Source organism: Pan troglodytes, chromosome 7 (assembly GCF_028858775.2).
Source record: "Pan troglodytes isolate AG18354 chromosome 7, NHGRI_mPanTro3-v2.0_pri, whole genome shotgun sequence".
Lineage (NCBI taxonomy): Eukaryota > Metazoa > Chordata > Mammalia > Primates > Hominidae > Pan > Pan troglodytes.
In genome coordinates, this window is record NC_072405.2 from 113,548,522 (window position 1) to 113,563,970 (window position 15,449).

Genomic DNA, 15,449 nt, shown 5'->3' on the forward strand with positions numbered 1-15,449 from the left:
ACCCTTGTGGAAGTCAGTGTGGTGATTCCTCAGGGATCTAGAACTAGAAATACCATTTGACCCAGCCATCCCATTACTGGGTATATACCCAAAGGATTATAAATCATGCTGCTATAAAGACACATGCACACGTATGTTTATTGCGGCACTATTCACAATAGCAAAGACTTGGAAGCAACCCAAATGTCCAACAATGATAGACTGGATTAAGAAAATGTGGCACATATACACCATGGAATACTATGCAGCCATAAAAAATGATGAGTTCATGTCCTTTGTAGGGACATGATGAAACTGGAAATCATCATTCTCAGTAAACTATCGCAAGAACAAAAAACCAAACACTTCATATTCTCACTCATAGGTGGGAATTGAACAATGAGAACACATGGACACAGGAAGGGGAACATCACACTCTGGGGACTGTTGTAGGGTGGGGGGAGGGGGGAGGGATAGCTTTAGGAGATATACCTAATGCTAAATGACGAGTTAATGGGTGCAGCACACCAGCATGACACATGTATACATATGTAACTAACCTGCACATTGTGCACATGTACCCTAAAACTTAAAGTATCAAAAAAAAAATCAGAGTTATTAGCAGCCCATGAACCACAATTGGTATAAAGTTACTTCTGCACATCAAAAAAAATTAATTTAGCTATTGTCTAAATTACTAAATTGGGGCAAAAAGCCCTTTTCTAGATGCTACAAGCTTTATAAAGGGAAAATACTATTTCTAATATTCGACTTAACATGGCTGCTTTGGTTAAAAAAAGGATAACATATTAAATATTTAAAATGACCAGATGGTAGGTTTGAATCCACTGAAAACAAACCCAGCAGGGCAAACTCACAGGCACAAAATGTAACTCAAAGCATTAATAGAGCTGAGGCTGTTTTTCTTTAGCATTATGAATCTCTTATTTGCAATGACTATACCAGAGCTCCAAAGAGGCAGTCTTATACATCAAACTGTCATTAAAATATGTGGCTCTTTCCTGCAGTGTCATGTTACTACTGCACTGAAAATTTTATTTTTCCAGTAACACCGGAGGTAGTAATTAGAAGGTCTATTATTTCTGGCCAACCATAATGGATACAACCATAATGGACACAACCCAAAGGTTAATTGCTGTGCTACAAACACTGCAGCAATTAGCTTTCAGAGTAGGGAGTGACAGGGAATGTATTTCAAGTGAAAGTTGGTTTTTAAATAGAAACTATCCTCTACGTCATGCGCATAAACTTCCCTAAATTAAGTCAGTGCATGATCAAATTCACAATGTTACATGGAGGGAGTGAAGCCATGGTAGAGCTTTCAAGGGTTAGGGAAAGAAGTATTAGGGAGAGAACTTCATGAGGGAAGGGGTTCATACCACTGGAAGTTCTAACTGCTTCCTCCCAAGTTCCTCTTTGCTTCTGTACTCTTCTATGCCTCTGCTCAGCCCAGCCTCCTCCAGCTGGAGTCCCTCTACTGCTGTTTGTTCCTCAAACTGCTAATGTCTCAGCATCAGGTCAGTGGCCACAAGCCGGCCTATCCCCCAGTATGTGTACAGGGCCCAGGCAGGAGTACAAAGGAGGACACCATGCTATATGTCTACATAGCTAAAATTCATATATCAAACGAACAAACTGCTACTTGAAATATGTTCTATCCTCCTACCTTGAAAAAATGTACCTTTATAAAGACAGAAATGTTTTTAATGTGTAAAGCTATGTTTTAATGAGTAGGCAAAATATCAAAAGTAGATAAATTCAATTATTATGGCACGTGTTTGCATAGTCTGGTGATAGGCTGGAGATGTTTGGGTAAGTAATTAAATAAAAACTTACACAGTTTACAAGTTACATATTTACCCCTGTGAAATTTACTTTCTTCCCTTCATTTTAGCAAAATCCCTTAATTATATTGTCATAATAAAAATTTTCATATAGTCAGTCTTCTATGAATACTAATGCCAAATTACATAACTTTTCTGAATTATTGCAGCTCTTGGGATTTTTCAACTCGATTTTAACTTGGAAAAACTTTGCTCTGCTAAGGCAGTAGCAACTGGAATTATCAATAAAATTCTTAAAGTCATACCTATTTTTAAAAATGAGAAATTAAGGTTTGTAGTGTGGCATGTAAGGAGCTTAGCTGTTACTCTGTCCTGACAAAAAGTAGAAAGTTGAACAAACTGAAAATCAACAACTCTTCCTAGATCTAGCAGAGAAGTGAGGACACAGAGCAAGCCACTGCCCCCAAAGTTGGAGAGACAAACAGGCAGATACACAGAATCACAATTTACTAGAGCAGAAACCCGCCGGCAGAAACCTCCAGGGGCATGAGTACAGGGTAGGAAGACCAGAACTGTAACTGATGAATTGCTAGAGGCTCAGGGTGGTCAAGACTAAGAGTTTAAAACTCCAGGGGGTCAGCTGGGCTCGGTGGCTCACGCCTGTAATCCCAGCACTTTGGGAGGCCTAGGCAGGGAGATCACGAGGTCAGGAGACAGAGACCATCCTGGCCAATATGGTGAAACCCCGTCTCTACTAAAAATACAAAAATTAGCTGGGCATGGTGGTGTGCACCTATAATCCCAGCTACTCGGAAGGGTGAGGTGGGAGAACCATTTGAACCCAGGAGGCGGAGGTTGCAGTGAGCCAAGATCACGCCACTGCACTCCAGCCTGGCAACAGAGTGAGACACACACACACAAACACACACACACACACACACACAAAGGGGGAGGGGGCCTAGTCTTTGGAGGGCACACTCACACTTTTGTAAGTTTTACCTCCAGGAGCTCTTCCAGGTTCTCTCAGTGAAAATCAAAGAAAAATCACCTCCTACATCCAACAGGGAGAGGTGAAAAGAACCATTTTGAAATATGTCAAAATATTCTGTTCTTTTTAACAAGGCCTGCCCTCAAGAGAAACTACCAGAGCCTAACCTATTACAGTTTTAGCAGAGCCTAACCAAGCTGGTAGATGGGAAATATCCAACCCCAGCCCCCTCTAGACATCCTGTCCCACCCAAGAAGGGGGATAAAAACTAAGAAGCACTTGTGAAGTTTCCAGCCTAGGGACACAAGCTCACTAAGACTGAAATCTAATCATAGGTCTATAGAATGCTTCCCCTCCTCCTACATCTTAACACTGCATCACTAAAGCCCATTTACTCCAGTGCCTTTCACCCAGTGCATCATGTCCAGCTTTCAACTAAAAATTACAAGGCACACTACAGAGCAAAAAACACAGTTTGAAGAGGCAAAGCAATCATCAGAACTAGACTCACATATGGCACAGATGTTGGAACTATCAGACCAGGAACTTCAAATAACTGTGATTAATATACTAAGGGTTGTAAAGGTAAACGTAGACAACTTGAAAGAACAGACGGTTAATGTAAGCAGAAATGAAAATTTTAAGGAAGAATAAGAATTGCTAGAGATATAAAATTCTATAACAGAAATGAAGAATGCCTTTGATGGATTCATTAATAGACTGGACATGGTTGAGAAAAGAATCTCTGAGTTTGAGGATATGTCAATGGAAACTTCCAAAATTTAAAAATAAAGAGAAAAAGGACTTAAAAAAAAGAAACAATATCCAAGAACTGTGAAACAACTACAAAAGTATAACATATGTGTAACAGGAATACCAGGAGAAGAATTAAAGAAAGGAACAGAAGAAATATTTGAAGCAATAGTGACTGAAAATTTCCCCAAATTAATGTCAGTCACCAACAATGTTAGACCAATTATCTAAAATCTCTTCCAGAAGATAGAAGCAGGGGGAATACTTCCTAGCAGCATTGCCCTAATACCAAGACCAGACAAAAACATTACTAGCAAAGAAAACTATAAACCAATATATCTCTTGAACAAAGATGTAAAAATCCTCAACAAAATATTAGCTAGTAGAATCCAGCAATGCATAAAAAGAATTGTACAGCATAACCAAGATTTATCCCAGGTATGCAAGGCTGGTCCAATATTTGAAAATTCATTCATGTAATCTACCATACCAATAGACTAAAGAAGAAAAATCACATGACCACATCAATAGATGCAGAAAATGCATTTGACAAAATCCAGCACATTTTCATCATAAAAACTTTCAGCTAACTAGGGACAGAGGGGGAACTTTCTCACTTGCTAAAGAACATCTACAAAAACCCTAAGGTAACAACATACTTAATGATGAGGAGCTTACCTATAGAGGAACAAAAATAAAGAACGACATCCAACTTCTCAGAAACCATGTAGACAAGAAGAGAGGTGGAGTAAAAGTGTTCAGAGAAAAAAACTACCAACCTATAATTCTGTACCTTGCAAAATTAGCCTTTAAAAGTAAAAGTCTGTTTCTTCTACTTTTGGTCACCACTGTCCCCTAGCATCAGCCCAGAGGAACAATGCAAAGAGAAAGAGAAGGAAAATGAGGAAAACTGTCAGATAGTTCCATATTTACAGATGAAGAAACTAAAGAGGATCTGAATAATTTGCTCAAGTTCACACAGCAAGTAAATGCTGGAGCTAGGTTTTGAACCCAGGGATTTTGAACTCCAAAGTTTGTGTTCTTAATCTCGTACCATTGGGATGAAATTGTACAGTGAAAGACAAGCGATGATATAGATGATTGCCTAAGTATTCCAAATGCATCCTGACCAAAAAAAAAAATCATTCTAGTTCATCACTGCTCACTATATAATTAAATACAATGAAAAATAAAACAGGCTTTACTTCTGTATAAATCAACTTACTACAATTTTTCCTTCCAAATCATGGAACAAGTATTCACTTGAATTTCAAAACTATCGTTTTCAAATGATACTTTAAAAGTATCGTTTTCAAACGATATTTTAAAAAGTATCGTTTTCAAACGATATTTTAAAAAGTATCGTTTTTAAATGATACTTTTAGTGATACTTCACTGCCTGGTAGTCACTAGAGCCTGATCACAAAAAGATCTCATTAAGTTCGTAGAAACTGGAGAGAAATAGTCTTCCAATGTAGAAAATTAGAAATTTAGGGGAAAATATTCTTCCTACATAGAAATTTATTCTGCAATACATCAACTATCCAGCTCTTAATGATGTTAATATTTCTTCATCACTACCTGTCTCCCAACATCAGTAAGCTTTTGATAAAACTGGGGAGGAATTCCCCACTCCAAATTCGTCTTTCCTCACAGATTCCAAAACTCTTACTCTGGTTGTTCAGGGTTGTCCTTCTAGGTATGGAAATATGACATTCCTTTTCTGCAACAGGATGATTTATCTGACAAGAATAGCCTCCATCTACAAGTTACTTTGCATTTTTCAAAGTACTTCTACAAGTTCATTTGCTTCTCATACTATTCTGTCTGTTTCATAGGAGGGCCTTACAGGTTAGGTGTAAACACTTGTAACGAACTTGGCACTATTTGACTTACAGCCAGTGCTCAATTAACGTTAACCATCATTACAACTATTGTCATTCCTGTATTGTGAGGAAACTATGCCCCTTAAAGATTAGGGTAATTTATCTAATATCTATGACAGAGTTGGTACCCCAAACTAGGTTGATTTCTACAGCAGTTCAACTTCCTATTGGGGTTTGTATCAATAAAACTGTGGGACCCGCCAGGGCTGGAATCCCACTGCTACCTGAGCATCCAGTTGGTGACCAGGCTCCCCGAATTAATAAAAGTATTTGTTGTTGTTTTTATAGCACTTGTCCAGGAAGTATCTCCTTTCGAACTCAAGTCACTTGGGCAATTGGCTTTACAAAGCAAATTGGCTCCGTTTAAGGATTCTTGACTCCTGAAATCCGCAAGGAAGTGGGTTCTTTTAGAGCCAGCGCCAAGAGCTTCAAAAAATCCTTCTAAGGTGAACCCCTCCGGACCCGGATAGCGAGATGGGGCTCAGCCTTGCGCCTCGGGGGTCGTAACAGACGGCAAGGTGGAGGTGGCTTCCCGGCCCCGCAGCCGGACCTCGGCACCCCGAGCCCGTTCACCGGGGCCGGGTCCTGGCGGGCCGCGGAGTGAGGCCGCGCGGCGCAGCGCAGGCGGTGCCTGGGCGCAGGGCCAGTCCCACCGCCGCCGCCGCCGCCGCGAGCCCGGACCTGCCCGCCCGACCTGGCGGCGCAGTCTCGCGGGATCGCTCAGCTCTCGCTCCCCGTGCGGCTCTCGAGGCAGCTCCAGTCCCGGACGCAACCCCGGAGCCGTCTCAGGTCCCTGGGGGGAACGGTGGGTTAGACGGAGACGGGAAGGGACAACGGCCTTCGACCGCCCCCCGAGGTGAGGCTTCCACGGCTGGGACTGGGCAGGGGCCGGGCGGGTGCCGGGGGAAGCGGGGAGGGCCTCGAGGGGCGAGGGGCCGCGGCTGGGATGAGGCGCGCCGGGAGCCGCAGGTGCTGGGGAGGCAACGGCGGGACGGCCCGCACCTGAGTTTCCTCGGAAGCGGGAACCGGCTCTGAAAGGCGATGCCGGGGCCCCGCGGCGCCGCGCAGGCCAGGAACGCTGCTGTCTGGCTCTAGGCCTGGGGCAGGTGCCCGGGTGTGGGGCGCTGGCAGACCGGGCATCAGTGTGTGTTGGGGCGCGGGTAATTCGTAATCCGGGGCCTACAGCCTTCCTCCCGCAAGGGGACTGCCTTCGCCCTTCCCCCGGGACAGATTTGCGCACTTTCCTTTCGACGGCAGCACTACACCCTCCTAGCCAGTGAAAACTGCAATGTTGCTCCTCCACTGGAGGAATCCTAAAAGTCTCCCTCTAGTTGGCCTTACGAAAAGCGAGAAAACTACATACCCAGAAGACTGCCACAAAAACTGACTCTTTAGAGTCTTTTACAAGTTTAAGAACTCTTTGGGTCTTAAGGAATTTCCCAGGGCCTTAGTTTTCTTGTACTTAATAAGCTTTCCAACAGGGGCCCTTAGATTGTATGCTTATATTAATCCTTTATAATTTACTCCGAATCACCAGCTTTCCTTTTTTCCTCCATCTTACTCTTGCCATTCCCTCTTTTTAACCCTGTCTTCCATACAGCACCAACCTCCTAGCATCGGTTTCCTAGAGGTGCAGCTTCCTTAGCAAATGATATATTCCATGCTAAGGCAGGTGGAAGAGTATCTCATTAGGACAGAATTTTCCGTTGTTTTTCCAGTGTTTGTTACCTGGGGTGAAAATCTTAACTTTGACTCCACATTTGAGTTTATGACAAATGTTGCTGATACACCCTCCTTTTGTTTTTACAGTAATTGACCCAGGACTCATTTTTAGGAAAGCCTGAAAATGAGTAAAATAGTGAAATGAGGAATTTGAACATTTTATCTTTGGATGGGGATCTTCTGAGGATGCAAAGAGTGATTCATCCAAGCCATGTGGTAAAATCAGGAATTTGAAGAAAATGGAAATGTTTACATTTTTGTTGACGTGTATTTTTCTACCCCTCGTAAGAGGGCACAGTCTCTTCACCTGTGAACCAATTACTGTTCCCAGATGTATGAAAATGGCCTACAACATGACGTTTTTCCCTAATCTAATGGGTCATTATGACCAGAGTATTGCCGCGGTGGAAATGGAGGTGAGTAGTGCTTCATACCTTTATTGAATAGTAGTTTATGCTCTGTTCTGGAATAAACTAGTAAAAATAAGTCTATTTTTAAACAGAGCCGATTTCTTCAAGTTGTGTACAAGTTGTGTTTTGAAAAGTCCTTTTGAAAATTAAATCCCTCTACTGACTTATGTTTTGTGTACCTTTGCGGCCCTGTTTAGTAGATTCGTTTAAATAGGGTTCATTTTATATAATGAAGTATGGTTACACATGATTTCTAAATACCTTGTACCTAGAAAATATTTTGCTTTCCTGAATCAAGTATGATAGTTCTTCTAGAAATGCGAATTCTGAATATTTTTCTAATTCACTGAACATGTAATATTTATTGCCTGGACTAAAACTGAAGAAATTTACAAGTTTTTATAAGTAGTTGTAATATTCACCTGGTATAGTTTTTCTGAAATAAATAATCAGAATATTTTGTTGCTGTAGACTGTATTTTAAGGCTATCGCAAAGTCACTAAAAAGTGACTTTGTTTTCTAAGCATAGCACTTACATGTTCTTTATAAGATACTTGTTAAAAGAAACCACTTGGGAGGAGTACAGTGACACTAAAGATTGCCTTAGGTGCCTTAGTTACCTGTCTCTGGTTTAGAGATATGCAAATTACTAGGGAGTGTGAGAAGAAAGCTACCTGTACAGACAGGAACCTGCCTTCCCATACAGATTTGTTAGGTTGTTAAGTCTCCTGAAGGAAACTAGACTCATGCATTGTTTTTGTAGTTTTTCTCCAGAAAAACAGAATAGTAAAGGCTTTTTTCCCTCAGATTGTTGCTAAGAGAGGAAATCCCTACAAATTTAATATATATACTATTTTTAAAATTGATTAGATTTGATTTTGCAGCTTTGAAAGTTTTCTATTGTTGTTCAGTTGAATAGTTGTCTGACTGCCTCATTGTGGACTCATGTCTGGAATAGGAAAGCTTATAAATACTAAGTAGATGTTATTTAAAAGGATAGTACAGATTATATTATTGTTATCTTTCAGTGGTTTTTTTCAAACTGATGCTAGATGTCCTTTTGAACTGAACAAATGATGCACTGAGACTTTCATTAATCAGAACCATTTTGATGGTTCAATCTGATTCAATATGAAGTATATAGTGAGAACACTGTGAAGCAATAATTACATCATTCATTCACTTTTTTGCTGATGATAATATGTTTTGTAGTGTTCATGTTTTAATAGTGTTCCTAAATTTTTTAAATCTAATTTCCTTTGTATGTGGTAACTACATACATTTTAAGGTTTTTGTTTTTTCTTTTAGAGATGGGGTCTTACTATGTTGCCCAGGCTGGTCTCAAACTCCTAGGCTCAAGTGATCCGTCCTGCCTCAGCATCCCAAAGTGCTAGGATTACAGGCGCGAGCTACTGCACCTGGCTGACCATTTTAAGTTTGAATGCTAACAGTGACCTTATAAATTCATATCACCTAGACTCAAGAGAGATGCATCCCTGCTATTAAATGCCTGTAATTATAAGATGGTAGCAACTAGCTTTGTTCTGCACGTCTTTTTAAAAACAATTTTTTTTTACTTTCAAAAAAATTACTTTTTAATTTACCTAGCTTCTTTCCCAAGTAGTTTTGTGCCTGGATATTATCAAGAAGGCTTTTTGTTCTTACCTCTTTTATATGATTGCTAATACTACCAATCTCTTCATTATATAATTTTCCACTTATAACTAACCTTTCTCATAGCCTTTACTAATGAAGTTTTTTTTTTTGCTATAAATCATACTTCAGTAAATTTAAGGATACAAAAGAAGAGAGCCATCAAGCAGTCACAATACCAGTATTAACCTAAGTCTATAGAAGAAAGGAAAGAGAAATGAAAAGGCAAAAATAATGTCAACCTGGGTCAGACTTTTAATCCCTATATGTAATTTCTTAGTGTATACTATTGTGTTTTTCCTACTGCCCCTTTCCTATTTATCCTTATACAGTAGTATTCTCTTTTAGTTCCTGTATTTGAATGTCCAAAATCCTATAAGTTGAGAGTTGTAAGTGACCCTAAAGATCATATAGAGCTTCTTAACCTTTTTTATGCCATTAACCCCTTCTCAAGAGAAGTTTTAATATTTAAATAAATAAAATGGGTAGGATTACAAAGAAAACAAATTATATTGAAATATAGCTCAGGTAAAGAACCCCTGAACCCTTCATTATACAGATGAAGAAACTGAAACCCAGAAAAGCTGCGATTTGTCCCTTTGAGCACTCTAATCTGATAGTCTTCTCTGTCTACATGGACCATAATGTCATCTTTAACTGGTTTTTTTTTAGGCCCTTGTCTGATTGGATAAACAAGATAATATTTCTTATGATTTAGAATGCAATGTGTAAATTTCAGACTTTGCTACTTATTTGCAAACTTCATTTAGATAAAAATTAAACTGGGTGATTGTTTCACCTCTGTTTAGCTCTGTCTCTCTTTTTCCTTCTTACAAGTGCCTTGAATACAAAGTCTTGTTAGACCAAAAATAAAATCTCTGTGGCGCACACCTGTAGTCCCATCTACTCTGGAGGCTGAGGTGGGAGGATCACTTAAGCCCAAGAGTTGGAGGCTGCAGTGAGCTATGATCGTTCCACTGCACTCCAGTCTGGGCAACAGAGTGAGACTTCAACTCAACAAAACAAAATGAAAACAACAAAAACAAAGCAAAAGTTAACTCCCTAATCTTCAGTCTCCCTAGTGGTGCCACAATGATTTTATTATAATTCAAATTTGTGCAGTCCACTTTAGGGTTAAAATCCTTCATCATTTTCCCTAAAGCTGGGGAAAAAAAGACCTGATTCTAGAGCACTCCAGGCCCTTCATGTGGGACCCTGGCTGCTTGTCCAGTCTCTCATCTTGTACCTTCCCACATTGCACACTCTGCTTCAGCCAACTGACCTATTTGGAGAATTCAAATCCATATTACTGTCCATCACCTCTGTATCTTTACACACACTCTATCCTCTGGTGAGCCGTCTGTCTACCTACCTTTCTTCACCTGCTCAATTCCTTCAGTTCTCAGTTAAAGCAATAACTGTTTTTAGCGAACCCTTCTTTCACCTTTCTCCTGAGCAAATTTAATCACCCCACTCTACACCCTTACAGTACTTATAATGTACAGTTGTTCTTATGCTATTTTACAGTGAATCTACATGTCTCTAGATTGAGAGTTTGTTGAAGGTAGGGATGGTGTTTTTTTTTTTCATCTGTATCCCTAATACTAAGTACAATGCCTCTGAGCATGGTAGAGGCTACATAAAAGCTAAATAAAGAAAAAGGTAGGATTTTATGTCCCAATAAGGTAGCAAAGGGAATTTTCCCTCCAAATCTTTACATTCCACTTCTATCATCTACAGTGTCCAAGTCAAAGACATACTAATATTTTTAGGTGGTTTACGTATCATTCTTTTTCATTCTGTCTGAGCCTAGCTGTAATGAAATATATCAGTTGACATCCTCTATTTTGTTTCCCACATTAGCTCTACACATATTCATTAGAATTTGCTTAAAGAATTTGATTTTTAACCATTTCTAGTTATTTATATGAAGTAAAGGAATTCAACTTTTGATCGGACCGTTGGATTATAAGCTATATGAGTCAGTTTTTTTTTTCAAACATTGTACTTTAGTCCTTAAGTGTATATTCCAGTTGAGTACTAAATTATAGCTGCTTGTAACTTGGCTTTTACTAAAAATGTGTTTTATAGCTTCTCTAAAGATCAGATTGGGTTTTACACCTCCAACCCGATTACCTTTAGTTTCTGCTGGTTCCTATTGAATTTCCAGGATTCACTGTGAATTAGTGTTAGGATGAGGGGCTGAAAAATTGCCTGATGGCTATGGCAATGAATTGTACTCTCTTAGTCACTGAGAATTCCGTATAAGTCAAAAAATCTATCTCACTCCTTTTTTGTTCCTAGTTTTCATTTTGTAACAGCTAGCCTGTTTTATAGAATTTAAGCATTTATGGTCATTTTTAATCTGTGATTATATGAGATGGTTTAGAGCAGTGGTTCTTAAACTTTAGTTCATAGACCAGCAGCTTGTGAGCTTGTTGGAAATGCAAGCTCACAGACTCCTATCCCAACTTACTGAATCATGATCTCTGAAGATGGAGCGCAGCTGTGGTTTCACAAGCTGCCCAGGTGTTTCTTTTGAGTGTTAAAGTTCAAGACCCACTGGTTTAGAAGTTTGGATTGCAAATTTTTACTGTAAAAGACCAAATTATTTTGACTTTCCAGACCATACAGCCTCCGTCACAGCTATTCAACTTTGAAATTGTAGCACAGAAGCAGTCAGACAATATGCCAACAAATGAGTGTGGCTGTGTTTCAATAAAACTTTATTTACAAAAACAGGCAGTGGGCTATATTTGGCCCAGGGGCTACAGTTTGCTGAACCTTGGTTTAAAGTACTTGAAAATGTTTTAAGGATAGTATAGAATGAAATAAGTGGACATTATTGTGCATTCTTATGTTAATACATTAACTGAGTTATATGTTACTTACTTTCCACATAAATTTTTTAAAGTAAAATTTATCACAAACCAAAAGGATCTGACTGGGACATCTTGGTTCTTCAGTTTTGTTTCAGAGATTGCTTAAAATGAGGGACTTCAGTTTTTTCCTAATTTTATTATGTGAACCTGAAATCATTTGTATTACAAAGAGTTAATTTACAATTCTGCATAGTAACAGGGCTTTGTAATGAAAAGGATGTACAGTCTAACTCTCCCAAGTGGAAAAACAAATGGCTACTGGTTTTCCATTGTGTTCCTTTTGTTTCATATCTAGAGCATTGTGAGATTGAGGTCCCTTGAGAGACTGATTTCATCCAGAAAGAGCTGAGACTGATCTAGGGAAAATGGAAACAGGAATGTTGTATTTTTCTTTTTCAATTGCCTTCATTGAGGTCTAGGCAAAAGCCAGGTCACGTATTGTGTTTGGAGCAGCAAGTGGTCATTCCCTTTTTAAACAGTCTAAAGGGAAGTGGGCCAAAAGAAAAAAAACAACTTAACTTTCCACCTGTTAATATGTGCTGTTAGAATGTCTCTATTCAGTTAAAAATAAATGGAGAAAAACTGGATAAACAGACTTTTAAGGAAAATATCTATTTCTGTTGTATATTGGCTTTTAAGCATTTTTATTTTCCTGCTTTTAGAAGAGTCCAGTCCCTTCCTGCTTTCACCTTTCTTCCATATTCTCTACCCTTGTATGTCCATACACAAATAAAGAAAATGTTTAGTGAGATTAACCTGTTTGTTTTTCAGGAAAGACTATCTGAAAATAACTGTAGCTATTCTGAAAGTAAGACATTAATCATATAAAATGAAATAAATACTGAGAAGTGTTCCAAGCCAGTTGCATGTATAATGACTACTGTTGTGTTTTAAAGGTAGAAACCTTCCTTCGTGATGTTGCATTGCAGTAGCAGGGAAAGTCCCTTGACTCCTTCTTTTGAAACTGCAGAATAAGGGCAGGCCTGTATGTGAAGAGAAAGGATATTTCTCCTGGGAGGCTCTGCTGATAAGCACAAGGTTCCTAGTCCATTCCTTAGTATTCCATGGGAAGACTGTTGTGATTATTTCCTTTCCCCAAGAATGTGGCATGTAAATAATGAAGCTTTATTACTCTAGGTTATATATTTGTCATGTGTTCATTCATATTTATTGAATATGTACCTGAATATGTAGCTTTCCCAGAATTACAGTTTTTCAAGTTCTAAGGTTTACATTTAAAAAGTAATTTATTCTAGACACATTCCTTTGTAGTATCAATCAGTTAATATGTACATTTGTCTAATTTCCAAAGGTACTCTCTTCTGGAGAAATGATTTAAATTTTCTAATGGTCCCTCACAAGAAATAGTTTAAAAATAACAAGTTTTCCATTATGGAAATAATGTAAATTCCTGCTTTTTGTTCTCTTGTATTCCAGGCTCCACTTTACATTTTTTAAAGAAGCTGACTTGCCTGAGATTGATCACATTTGTGAAAATAGGTAGCAAAATTTGCACCACTTTCCTATACAGTAGTCCATTGACATTCTCAAAGAATTTACTCAAGACTTTTGTAACCACTTAAACAGTATTTGCCCAGTGAAGTCTAACTGAAAACATTTAAGGGCCCCTTTAGACTTTAGTGAGCCTGTTGTTTTGCTAAGGTTCATCACTTTTTTTTTTTTTTTTTTTTTTTTTGAGACAGAGTCTCGCTCTGTCACCCAGGCTGGAGTGCAGTGGCGCCATCTCACTCACTGCAAGCTCCCTCTCCTGGGTTCACGCCATTCTCCTGCCTCAGCCTCCCGAGTAGCTGGGACTACAGGCGCCCGTCACCAAGCCCGGCTAATTTTTTTTGTATTTTTTTAGTAGAGACGGGGTTTAACCGTGTTAGCCAGGATGGTCTCAATCTCCTGACCTCATGATCCGCCCACCTCGGCCTCCCAAAGTGCTGGGATTACAGGCGTGAGCCACCGCGCCTGGCCCCAGGTTCATCACTTTTTTTCAATGACATTTTAAATTTCCTTCACTCAGTTTTAATCACCATCACTGTAAATCGACTTTGTTTTTGGTGCCAATTTAGAGCAAGAAATATAGCTTTTCTCACTGCATGGGAGTTACTGTGTATGTCACCATGAGTAGAAAGCACAAATCCTGAGCTTAGGATCAGATGCTTTGGAGTCACTTGGTCTTGTTCACTGGTGATGTGGCTTGCTTCCATGTACCAGTGGGATTCTGATTCATGCTTCAGAAAAGTGACAAACGTTTATGTATCCCATATTTTCAGTACTCAGGGAAGCAAGGCACTGCCAAGATACTGCCACAGGACCACTCTGCTTAGGTTATGCTTTATATATTTTTAAGAAACCAAATAGTTCCTTCTTTTGACCCCTCTCAATTAAAATTCCAGCCCAGACTTTCCCTTCAGGATCTTACAGCGCCACCAACCCCAGGCCCATATTATGGTTCCTTTCATTATCATATTATAGCATCAGAAGCTAGCTGGTCCTTTCCCTGTATATTTCACTGAGACTAGCTGGTGTTTATTCATTCAACAAATATTTGAATGCCTAAATAAATAAATATTTGAAGCACTGTTCAGATACTCGACATACAGTAATGCACAAACAGACCTATATGCCCTCACAGAATTTATATTCTAGTGGAGGGAATATAAAACAACCTATCTGTTTTTGTCATTGTACTTTCAGTTCTACTTTTTGACAAAGGCTTATTTTCTTAGATTACTTTTTTGCCCTTGTTTACTCATTTCCAAAAAATACTTTTAGACTTATTTTAATATTATTTTGCCCTGGTCATTCTTTCATTGATTTTATATAGCTCTTAATTCTTTTAACTCTGAAGAAGGAGCCTCCTTTCCTTGTGTTCTAAGGTGTGTTTTTTTTTTTTCATGTCCTTTCCATCTTAGGGTACCCAGACTGGTTAAGCAGAAAAGGAATTGATTATAAGAGTAGCAGGTAGCTCATAGAATTGCCAGGTGGGCTAGAATTCAAGCTCAGGCTGTAAGGAAACATGCTACAGCTAAGATGCTGGCACAGGTATGATCTACTTGGGAACTTATAAGCAAGGGATTTCAGTGAGGACAACTCTTGGATGGAAAGGATCCAGGATACTTCTTAACCTGACACTAGATAGTTGGTTGATCCTGCTGGAACATGATACCATATTGAGGGCTTAACGTTGGTTACTGCTCTGCTTCTGGCAAATGAACTACTCAGCAGTAGCCAGATCACCCCAAGAAGGAAAAGTCTATGCTATTGGATCTGGGCACTCTTCTGCCACCATGGCCGTTTTGTTCCTGAGCCTGTTAAGCCTATACTGGTGCAACTAGAGAAAAGGCTGATTGACATCCACA

At 39.2% G+C, this 15,449-nt stretch overlaps 1 protein-coding gene and 1 long non-coding RNA gene across 2 annotated transcripts in view; one reads left to right on the forward strand and one right to left on the reverse strand.

Annotated features, from left to right (window-relative positions):
* The window catches only part of LOC112204210 (uncharacterized), a 166,132-nt gene extending 160,412 nt beyond the window's left edge, over positions 1–5,720 (reverse strand). Inside the window, exon 1 of the long non-coding RNA XR_010159320.1 lies at positions 5,636–5,720. This is a non-coding gene — a long non-coding RNA (uncharacterized LOC112204210). The remainder of the gene's footprint in view (positions 1–5,635) is intronic.
* A 328-nt stretch (positions 5,721–6,048) lies between these two features.
* Positions 6,049–15,449, forward strand: part of FZD6 (frizzled class receptor 6) — a 34,257-nt gene continuing 24,856 nt past the window's right edge. Inside the window, exons 1-2 of the mRNA XM_001156783.7 lie at positions 6,049–6,267; positions 7,221–7,549. Coding sequence (XP_001156783.3) covers positions 7,373–7,549 — 177 coding nt within the window. The 5' untranslated portion in view covers positions 6,049–6,267; positions 7,221–7,372. The remainder of the gene's footprint in view (positions 6,268–7,220; positions 7,550–15,449) is intronic.